Below are 11,883 nucleotides of genomic sequence, written 5' to 3'. Positions count from 1 at the left end.
CTGTAATCCCCATTAATGCGTCCTTTAGCCCCCCCGTAATCCCCATTAATGCCTCCTTTAGCCCCCGCTCTGTAACCCCCATTGGTGCCCCTTCCACAAACCTTTATTAATGCTCCCTTTACCCCCATCCAAAGTCCCATTAATGCCGCGTTTAACCACTCTCTGAAATCCCCACTAATATCTCCTTTGCCACCCCTCCATAAATCCCCTTCCAATAATCCCTTCTCCCAACACAAACCCCATTTAACTCCTTACATCAGCATCAGTTTACCCTCCTCAATATCCTTCCTCCCCCTCATAAACCTCTTCCCATCCCATCAATGAACCCTTGCCCCAAAATAACACCTGCCCCCCGCCCCAATAACCCTTCCTCCCTTGGTACTTAATCTCAATAACCCTTCACCCCACCCCTACCCCAACATCTCTTCTCCCCTTCCTCAATACCTTGTCACATCTCACCTGCCGAGCTGCTCTGGGTATTTCTGTTTGCAGTAAGACTCCAGTGAAGCGTAAACTTTCTCTCGGAGAATTTCCACCTCCGCTGGGTTTGACAGCCCCTTGGCATCTGGAGAGCATGAGGGACGTTGTGGTTAGGAACAGTTCGAGCGAATTCGCGATCCTGCAACCACGTGTATCGATCTCCCTGGGCAGGCTCTCAGGGGGCTTTGCTGGGGAAATCCTGAACATGGGTCACAAATTCAGCGGCCTCCCACTGGAAATGGAAACGAGGGGAAACATCCTGTCTGGGAGACTCATTAATCCTGGGGATTCTGTTCCCAGAGAACAGGGTAGCCTGTGCCGTTGTCTCTATGCAAGGCCGAGCGCGAGAGATTTTTGAACGACAGAAGAGTTGATGGTTATAGGTGGGGGTGTGTAATCAAGTGGAGATACGGTCACAATCAGATCAGCCATGGCCCAAGCTTGAATGGCCTACACCTGCTTCCTTTTTTTAATATTGCTCTGATCTGCTTCCTGCCTTTCCCATTCAATCGGGATTGTAACTGGCTCCAGTATCCCACACAGACTTGTGTGTATGTGCACGTGTATTTGTGTACATGCGTGTACATGCACAAATAAGATCTCAAGAGTATGAAAATAACTCTTACAGGACTCAGCAGAATAAATGCCAGGAAGGATGCATCCTCAGAGCCTCTGGATAAAGGAGTGGGTAAATGTTGGGAATTCTCTGTCCCAGATGGAAGTGCAGTCATTGAGTACATTCAAGACCAAGATCGATAGATTCCTACATGGTAAAGACATCACGGGATAAGGAGAGTGCATGGGAATGTGGCACTGAGGTAGGAGATTAGTTGTAATCTTACTGAATGGTACAGCAGCCTCAAAGGGCCAAATGGCCTTCTCTGGCTCCTTTCTGGGATATCGGTGCTGCTGGCTTGGCCACCAGTAAACTGCCCAGCCCTAAAGGCCCTTGGGAAGCTGGTCGTGGTGAGGCCATTTCATAGAGCAGTACGGAAACAGAGCCTTTGGTCCAACCAGTCTATGCTGAACATAATCCCCAACTAATCTGTTCCCCCCCTGCCTGCTCCTGGCCCATATCCCTCCAAACCATTCCTATTCATATATCCATCCAAATGTCTTTTAAACATTGTAATTGTACCCGCATCCACCACTTTATCAGGAAGTTCATTCCACACTCAAACCACCCGCTGTGTAAAAAATTTGCCTCATGTCTTTTTACATCTTTCTCCTCTCACCTTAAAAACGTGTCCCCTAATCTTGCAATTCCCCATTTTAGGGAAAAGACAACTACCTATACCTCTCATTACTTTATAAACTATCAGGTCACCTCTCAATGTTCTGCACTCCAGTGAAAAAAAGTCCCAGCCTATCCAGCTTTTCCTTATACCTCAAACCTTGCAAATCCAGCAACATCCTGGTAAATCTCTTCTGAACCCTTTCCGGCTTAATATGCTTGCTATAGCTGGATGACCAGAACTGGACACAGTATTCCAGAAGAATTCCAGAACACTCTTGAATGCCTCCCAATTGTCAGATGTCCTTTTACCTGTGAACAGTCGACTTCAATCAACTTTTGAAAGTTCCTGTCTCGTTCCATGAATATTCCCCCATCCCCACGCACCGTCTTGTCCCCGTGCAGACCCCCCACCCTCACGCATGCCCCAAGTCCTTCCTTTGGAATCTCCCTCCACTGTCTCTCTAATCTCCTCCAGCCTGTAATCCTATAAGCTCGCTGAGCTTCTCCCCTTTAGCATCTGTGTAGAGTCTATTCAACTACATGTATCCCCAGCTGCGTGGGGCTTCAAATTCTCCCCCCAAATCTCTCAAACCACCTCTCCCTAAACCTGCCTGAATATCTCATGTCCCTTTGTGTCAAAGAGTATCTGAATGCACTCCTGTGCTGCATAACATAGAGGGACCCAGTCCAAAAAGAACACATCCCTGTGACATTTTCTCCATAACAAACTCTCAGTCAGTCTGAGAGTGGGAACACAGCCAGAACCAGGAGACTCTGGTGTCCACTAGACTCCACCAGGACAGAACAGCGAAGTGCCTTTCAGTGTTGAGGCATGTCTCCAGCCTCTCAGGCCCACTTTCCCCGACTTTTCTCTCCTAATCTGAGCTCCCAGCGTCACAGAATGATCAGATGGTGTGCTGCTCCATTCACTAATGCTACCTGCCCTTGGCTTGGAGGGCTCCACGTACCAGGGTTGAAGAGGATGATCGCTCGCAGGCAACCGAGCTCCGTCTTGTCCATCTCCATGTCTCTCATCTTGGAGACCAGCTCAGTCAGCACCCTGAGGGGAAGGCGGTGGTGTGGAATATATAAAAGGCTTGTAAACGGCCAGAGATCATACTAAACAGACATGAAAATTGGTGCACATGGCTCCATTTACCCCAAACTGTGACCGATCCCTGACACTAAGTCCCAGCCTGACACCAGGTGCAGTGAGTGCTTCATGCGCAGCAATCAGAAATCATGTACCGCCACAGTTCATGCCAGTTTCCAATGTTCAGCTTGCACATGGCAGCGATAGTACAGGGCGAGATAGACAGTAAAGTTTTCCTCGACTCTTTTAAACTCTTTAGCAGAAAGTAAAGATTTCTCTACCTTTTTTTGTTAAAAAAGAAAGCAGAGGTCCCTCGAGACTGCCGTCCCCATTAAACACTCTCCCATCAAGGACAGTATGGGGATAAAGATTCCTTTACACTTTTAAACTGAAATTAAAGCATGTAAACAGAAAGTATAACTCCCTCTACACTGTCCTCCTTCGAACACTCACAGGACAGTGACAGGGTTAGATAAGAGAGTAAAGATCCCTCTATACTCTCCCCATCAAACACTCCCAGGGCAGGGACAGCATGGTGTAGCATACAGACTAAAACATCCTCTACACTATTTCCATCAAATACTCCCAGGACAGGAACATCATGGGGTTAGTTTCAGAGTAAAGTTCTCTTTACACTGTCCTCATCAAAAACTCCCAGGACAAGTATAGCATGGAGATAAATACAGAGTGAAGCTTTCTTTACTCTTTTGAACCAAAATTAAAGCACGTTCTACTCTTTTAAACTAAAAGTAAAAAGTATCAAACACTCCCAGGACAGGTACAGTATGGGGGTAGATATAGAGTAAAACTCCCTCTACACTGTCCCCCATCAATAACTCCAAGGACAAGGACAGCTCAGGGTTACACACAGAGTAAGGGTTACATACAGAGTAAGGCTTTCTCTACACTGTTTCCAATGAACACTCCCAGGGTAGGGACAGCACAGGGTCAGAACAGATGAATGCACCAACTACACTCTTCGTTCTGAGGGCAGGCACAGCAGGGGTGTCAGCAAAGATCCCTCTCCCTTCCCAAAATAAAAAGAAACGATTCAATTCCAACGTGAGTGGAGCAGAACGAACCCAAAACATCAGCAAGTTTTGTACTAGGCAGTATTGAGCTGAAATCTCCCGGTGAGGGGAGTAATCCAGGGGCAGGTCGTGGAGAATTCCACTCGGGGGTTTTAGAGAGTGTGTACCTTCAGCCAACTTGGGTTTTACTGACCCACCGGCAACAGGCTGCACTGCGCTGTGGTAAGGGTGGGGCGGTTAAGCCTCACCTCCATAGAAACCGGAACAGTCGCTTGCACCTTCCCCGTGCTCGCCCCACCACCACCCAACATTGTAAAGGCGAGGCCACTGGTGCCCCACACACACAGTACCCCGCTACTCCCCCCACCTACCTGTCGAAGATGGCTCCAACACCAGCACTGTGCGCACTGTTGCGGTGCACGTGGAGCCCCGTGGCCAGCAGGATCCCATCCCTCACCGTTATCGATCGGTGCGAGAACGAGGCGATCAGGAGCTCATTCCAACCTGGGCAAGAGGGAGCACATGGTCAGCAAATGGCAGGCACTGCAGGGTGTGGGAGGAACAGGAGGATGGGCACAGGGACAGTCTCTCACTCACTCACTCTCACTCACACAGTGGCAATGTCACTGGGCTACTAAACCAGAGGCGCAAGCGAACGGTCCGGGTCATGGGTTCAACTCCCACCATGGGGGATGACGGCCTACTGTTTTAGCATTAATCTAGACAGCCAGGTAAATCTCTGGGACCCGCGTTCAAAACCCACGGCAGATGGTGGAAATTAAACTCAGTAAAAATTTGGAACTAAGAGTTTAGTGATGACCACAAACCCATCGTCGACTGTCAGAAAAACCCATCTGTTTCACTAACGCCCTTTAGGGAAGGAAACTGCCATCTTTACCTGGTCTGGCCTACATGTGACTCCAGACCCACAGCCACATGGTTGGCCCTTAACTGCCCTCTGGGCAATTAGGGATGGGTAATAAATATTGGCCTAGCAAGCGATGGCCTCATCCTGTGAATGAATTTTTTTTTTTTAAAATGGCAGATAGAATTGAAACCCAATGTATAAATCTGGATGTGGAAGTTCATCTTGGGTAATCCTGGCCACAAAACCAACATCAATCTTCACAAAAGTCCATCAGGTTCACTAAGTCCGCTGGGGGAAAGGAACGTGCTGCCCTTGTCTGCTCTCGCCTCCTCGTGACTCCAGACCCATGTCAACATGGTGGCCTTTAAGTGTCCTCAGAAATGGCTTAGCAAGACACTGCCTGCCAGAGAGCAGAGAAAGAAGAAATTGCTGGCATTGCCAATGTCTCTCGCAGCTTTAAATAAAAAGAAGACGGTTTTGACGTGTCTTGGTGCACTACCACAGCCACTCTGATGCTTCACTTCATCAGGGACTGACAGTAAATGCCACCCTCGCCATCGACAGCCACATAATGAATAAGGAAAGGGGAGGCGGTGCCCCGATTTGCTCAGACAAACAGCCACCCCGTTCGCTCGGTCGCCCTGCAAACCTTGCTGCTAAGGTAACAAGTCACTGTGTAAAACAAACTTTCCATTGCCCTGGAAGAGGCACCAATATTAACGATCTAGTCACACAGTACGGAAACAGACCCTTCGGTCCAGCTCGTCCATGCTGACCAGATATCCTAAGTTAATCTAAACCCTTCCTTTTCACATACCCAATCAGATGTCTTTTAAAATGTTGTAATTGTACCAGCCTCCACCACTTCCTCTGGCAGCTTATTCCATACACACACCACCCTCTACTTGAAAATGTTGCCCCTTAGGTATCTTCTAAATCTTTCCCCTCTCACCTTAAACCTACGCCCTTTAGTTTTGATTCTCTGGGGAAAAGACTTCAGCTATTCACCCTATCCATGCCCCTTGTGATTTTATAAACCTCAATGACCCCTCAGCCTCCAACGCTCCAGTGAAAATAGCCCCAGCCTATTCAGCCTCTCCCTATAGCTCAGGCCCTCCAACCCTCGCAACATCCTTGCAAATCTTTTCTGAAGCGTTTCAAGTTTCACAACATCCTTCCTATAGCCGGGAGACCAGAATTGAACGCAGTATTCCAAAACTGGCCTAAGAACTGTCCTGTACAGCTGCAACATGACCTCCCAAATCTCACACTCAATGCACTGACCAATAAAGGCAACCATACGAAAAATCTTCTTTACTATCCTTGTCTACCCGAGACGCCACCTTCAGGAACTATGATCCTGCACTCCAAGGTCTCTTTGTTGCACAACACTCCCCAGGTCCCTACCATTTAGTGTATAAGCCCTGCCCCAATGTTCCTTTCCAAAATGTTGCACCTCACATTTATCTAAATTAAACTCCATTTGCCACTCCTTGGCCTATCGGTAATTACGTTTTTTCCCTTCGTTTTTTTTCTTTGAAGGAATCTAGGCCTGGCCACAAGGTTAACATTTGTTGCCCATCCCTAATCGCTCCTTGAACCAAGTAGTTTGGCCAGCCGTGACAGGACAGTGAAGACTCACTCACATTGCTGCGGGTCTGGAGCCAGACTAGGCAAGGATGGCAGATTTCATTCCCTCAAGGACATGAGTGAACCAGATGGGATTTGACAACGATCAACAGTCTCCATTACTAGGTTTCAATTGCAGATTCTATGGAGATGAAGTTAATGATGCTCTGGTGAGTTTGTCCCTAAGTTCCTGGAACGCTAGCTTCTGGATTTCTGAGCCCTGTGACATTCCCAGTGTGGCACCACCTCCAGTCAGCTGGGTCTGTACCCCGAAATTCATTAGGCAAATACTGTTGCAGGTCTGCTTCCCACACACGGTCTTGGGCGGTTCAAGAAAGCACTTTCTACAGGGGCTGTAAACACTATTGTGACGATGCCTTCGCTTTAAGAGGTTATTTTGTCCTTTTTTTTGAAAGAGAGGTTGAACAGGAGGTACCAAGCTGTCTGAAAGAAAGTTAACACCTTGTGATGCCTTGGGGTGTTTTAAAAGTTGGAACAGTAGAGGCAGCCTGGTTAGGGATGACCAGCCACCACAGACCAGGCTGTCTAGTTTTGTTTTTAGTTTTTAGGTTTAACAAGTGGGCTCGAAAAAGTACAAGCTATCTTTTCCCCCTCTCAGTTACAGCTAGAAGCTGGGGTTTCTCTCTGCTCCTGGGTTACCTGTGAGACAAATCTATTTTTCTGTTTTTTCCTATTCGTCAAGGGGTGTGTTTATGGGATGTAACTATATTGGAACAGTTAATTAGTAATAGTTACTGTATCTAATATTCGGTCAAATTGTGTAACAGAGTTAAGTTATTTTAAGTTCTTCTTTCTTTTGTTTGTATTTTAACTATAGTGTTTAAATAAATTGTGTTTTGTTTAATCTCGAGTAGCTTGACCAGTTGCATCACGTCTGGAACACGGCACTTCACACATGCTTTAAAAATAACAAAAAATTTAGCTTCTAGGCGACCTTTTTAAAATTTGCCGAATGGTCTGGTCTGGTCCATGACACTATATAGTGTCACCTGCGAGGCAAGAAAAGATGCTTAGAATGCCCAGAGTTCCCTTGAGCCAAAACTGGAGAAGCAAGCAGGTAGCTGGAGGGAGACAAACAGCCTGGAGATTGCAAGGAACAGAGGAAAGAGCGACCTAGCCTGAGACACAGTGCTGCCCATGACAAAATGGACTGACCCTACCCCATACAACCTCAGAAGCTCTCTCAGCTCTGACTAGAGCTCCCCCGAACTGCTTAAAATCAAAATCGAAACTTACTAAACCCACCAGTGCCTCTTAACATTTTGAAATTCTCATCCTCCAAATCCTTCCCTGCCCACCCAACTCCTTCTCGAACTCCGCAACCCTCGGATCTCTACACTTCCCAAGTCTGCTTCAGATTTTGATTGCTCCGTCGCTGCTGGGCATTCCTTCAGCCACCAGGGGAACCCCAGCTCGGGAATTCCCTTTCTCATCCTCACTGCCACCCTCCCTCTTTTAGGATGCCCCCTTTAAAACCAGTTCCTCCAGCATGCTCCCGATTACCAGTATTAACATCATCTTCAGTGGCCCAGAGTCAAACCTGGATTGATAAGCACTTTCTTGGAAAACATGAACTGCGTTGAAGGCCGCTCCCTGCAAGCTGTTGTGAACACATCACATGGGAACACTAGGAGCTCTCAAAAGCACAACAGTTTGGAACTATATCATTCCTTCATTGCTACTGGGTATAAGGACCTAGACTGTCGATGCTTGAGATATTAACTGCGGAATGTATACACACTATTTTTAATTTACTTGCTGAGAGTTTGAGTTTCTGGGTTTTTGAGTTTGTAACCGGTAGATTTTGTGCATATCGGAAGTTAATAATTAACCTGTAAACATTTACACGGCCGTGGTGATTTCTTTGAGAATAGTTTTGAGGCCTGGCTTTAGACCGAATAGATTTTGTGCACCACTACTGGACCACCCAGCAGGATAAATTAATGTAGCCTTTGTTACAGAGTTCCTGAACTTGGTTTCCTTTAATCTTAAAGCAAACACCTATTGCTTAGTTTTAGTTTCTCGTTTTACTGAGTGGTGCAGTCCTTAGAATGGATAGCTGTATATACCTGACAAGGGAAAGATATGTAATGAACCAGGTTATCTTACAGTGAAGATACCTTAGTATTACTGTAGGAAAGAAGTGCTGGGATAAAACCCTGAAGAGATCACTTAGAGCACAATACATTTAAGTTGGCATGTGATAGGAAGAAGCTATCTACATTTCCAGTCTATATGTTAAAGTCAGAACCGACTTCAGCTGGTCGAGTTGATAGATACACGAACTGCAGTAAGTGTATCGTATAAACAGTGTTTTGCATTCTGTACAAGGATGTGCTTTGGGTACTATGCAAAAGCTGTTTGTTTCTTTTCAATTTATAAAGGAGCGATTGGGGATCAGAGGTTTCTTCACTGGGTGTTCAAAAATCTTTGATTTTTCATTATAAGTGGATAGCTTGGGATTTTGTGGACATATAAAATCCAGAAAGGATGTTTCTCTCTGGTTGGGGAGTCTACAATCAGAGGAGACAGTCTCAACAGACAGGATTGACCATTTTGGACTAAGATGAGGAAATGTTTCTTCACTCAAAGGATAATGAAACTGTGGAATTCTCTACCACAGTGAGCTATGGAAGCCAAGGCACTGAACATATTTAAAAAAAGGCTGATAATTTTTGTAGATATTAAAGGCACCAAGGGGTATGGGGAAAAATTGGGAATGTGACATTGAGGTAGAGGATCAGCCTGAATGGACTATATCTGCTCTCAGTTATATTGTCATAGAGTCATAATATAGCATGGAAACAGGCCCTTTGGCCCAAACTGGTCCATGCTGACTATGGTGCCTACACAGTTAGCTCCAATTACCCGCATTTGGTCCACATCCCTCTAAACCCTTCCCATCCACGTACCTATCCAAACGTTTTTTAAATTGTACCTGACTCAATCACTTTCTCTGGCATCCCCTTCCATATATGCACCACTTTCTGCATGAAGAAGTTACCCCTCAGGTCTTTCTTAAATCTTTCCCCTCTCACGTTAAATCTATGCCCTCTAGTGTTCAATTCCCCATCCCTGAGAAAAAGACTATATGTATTCATCCTATCTATGTCCCTCATGATTTTATATACCTCAATATGGTCACTCCTCATTCTCCTACGTTCCAAAGAATAAAGTCCAATGATGGCCAACCTCTCCCTATAACTCAGGCCTACTAGTACTGGCAAGATCCTCATAAATTGTAAAGTATAGAAAGAAGATTTAACTATGTCTTTCCTATAGCAGGGTGACCAAAACTGTACACAATACTCCAAGTGCTGTCTCACCAATGACTTATACAACTGTAACATAATGTCCAACTCCTATACAAAATGCCTCAACCGATGAAGGCCAGCAGGTTAAATACCTTCATCACCCTGTCTACCTGTGATGCTGCTTTCAACCATGTACTTGTACTCCTGGGTCCTTCTGTTCCACAACACTCAAGACCTTACCATTAACTGTATAAGTGCTACCCTGCTTTGAATTTCCAAAGTACAGCACCTCACACTTATCTGTATTGAACTGTATTTGTCAATCCCCCAGACCATTTCGCCAACTGATCAAGATCTCTCTAAGTTTTGATAACCTTCCTTGCTATCAACGATACCTCCTAATATTGTATCATCTGCAAACTTACTAATCATGCCTTGTACATTTACATCCAGATCATTTATGTAAATAACAAACGACAAAGGTCCCAGCACCGACCCCTGTGGCACACCACTACTCACAGATCTCCGTCTGAGAAACAACCTTCAGTTATCACCCTTTGCTTCCCCCCATTGAGCCATTTTTGAATCCAATTAGCTAGCTCTTCCTGGATCCCATGCAACCTAACTTATGACTAGCCTGCTGTGTGGGATCTTGTCAAAGGCCTTACGAAAGTCCATATAGACAACATCCACTGCCCTACCCTCATCTATCCTCTTGGTTACCTCTTTGAAAAATTCAAAGGTTTGTCAGACATGACTTCCCATGCACAAATCCATGCTGACTAGCCCTAACCATACCTTGACTATCCAAATGTTGGTTGATTCTGTCCCTCAGTATCCTCTCCAATAAATTGCCTAGCACTGAGGTCAGGCTCACTGGCCTGTAGTTCCCTGGCTTGTCTTCGCTACCCTTTTTAAACAATGGAACAACATTATCTACCCTCCACTCTTCTGGAACTTCACTAGTAGCTAAGGATGAAGCAAAGATCTCTGCAAGGGCCTCTGCAACTTCTTCCCTAGCCCTCCCACAACATTTCTCTTGTTTATTGTTATTGCCAAAGCATTCCATGTTTATGTTTCACTATGTTCAAAACAGATCAAAAGGTGATCTATCAAGTTCGGCTTCTGTGGGGGATTGGGTTTGTTCAGTCAGATAAGGAGTATAACACTGCTCTAAGACGATGAGAGAGTAACTACGTTACCCAGGGATAACTGGGAGAAATGCAGGCCTGTAAACACTCGGGGTTAAAAAATACCAGCAACTCTTTCCAGGATCTTGGTGCACCAGGAAGTGGCGGCGGCGGTGGTGGGTGGGTGGGTGGGTGGGGGGGGGGGGGAGGTTCTGGCCCTAGAACTGGCCTACATGCTTCCCCCTCCTCAGTATCTGACCTTTCACATGGGGCTCCCCCTCTCTGTCTCTCTCTCTTGTACACTCTGCAGCTGCTCTGAATGGAATGCTTCTCATACCTCACATCGACAACGAAAAGGGGGGGGGGGGGGGGGGGGGGGGGGAGCTTTTGCTCGTTTCTGGCACACCATTCTCCAATCCGCCCCATTCCTCCCTCCTCCCTGCTCCCCGCTTCCCCAAAGTTCCCCATCCTTACCTGCCCTCAGCAGGATGACCTGGTCATCCAGCGGAAGCTCGGAGAAATGTGGGATACGCTTCGCCCACTCCACCAGCGTGAAGAGCTGCTTGTCAGCTGCCTGGCAGATATTGGTCACCGGGTCATTGGGCTGCAGGAACGGGGTGGGGTGTAGGGAGGGTAGGAGGGATCGGGTGGGGTGTTGGGGGGGGATGGAGGGATCGGGGTGGGGGTGTAGGAGGGTCGGAGACAGACAGTGAACGGTTAGCCAGCCTCTCAAAGTGCTTTGCGACACGCGAACTTTTCACACTTCCCAGGACATCCCGAGGCACTCTGCCAGCCCACCCACAGGCTTGGTTACAGCAGGGCTGGGTGCGCACAGCAAGATCCCACAAACAGCGACGCGACCGCAGTGAACAGAGTGGGAACTTCTATCACCCACCATACCCCTTCTTAGTTCAACAGCCTCTATCTGAAAGATGGCACCTCTTCTAACAGTGCCACACTCCCGCAGTGCTGCATCTGGAGTTAACCCCAGCCCACACTCCGATCAATGGCTAACGATGGCACTATATTCCACTCCGACATTCCCCTCTTCCCCAAGCTTATCATGGTTTTATTTCCTTCTCTACTTCCAGGTTTTATGGCCTGTGGGGACCTGAACCTACAGTCTTAGAAGGTGTGTGC

The 11,883-nt window shown here is 46.8% G+C and overlaps 1 protein-coding gene across 1 annotated transcript in view; it reads right to left on the bottom strand.

Moving 5' to 3' along the window:
- Positions 1-11,883, bottom strand: part of LOC109922303 (retinoic acid receptor RXR-beta) — an 18,178-nt gene that overhangs the window by 2,822 nt on the left and 3,473 nt on the right. Inside the window, exons 2-5 of the mRNA XM_048616498.1 lie at positions 11,218-11,347; positions 4,213-4,345; positions 2,686-2,777; positions 460-565 (exon numbers count right to left, since the gene is read on the bottom strand). Coding sequence (XP_048472455.1) covers positions 460-565; positions 2,686-2,777; positions 4,213-4,345; positions 11,218-11,347 — 461 coding nt within the window. The remainder of the gene's footprint in view (positions 1-459; positions 566-2,685; positions 2,778-4,212; positions 4,346-11,217; positions 11,348-11,883) is intronic.

This window comes from Rhincodon typus, chromosome 35 (genome assembly GCF_021869965.1).
Source record: "Rhincodon typus isolate 14 chromosome 35, sRhiTyp1.1, whole genome shotgun sequence".
Lineage (NCBI taxonomy): Eukaryota > Metazoa > Chordata > Chondrichthyes > Orectolobiformes > Rhincodontidae > Rhincodon > Rhincodon typus.
Note: the sequence above shows the minus strand (reverse complement) of the source record. Positions and strands in the feature narration are given on the sequence as shown.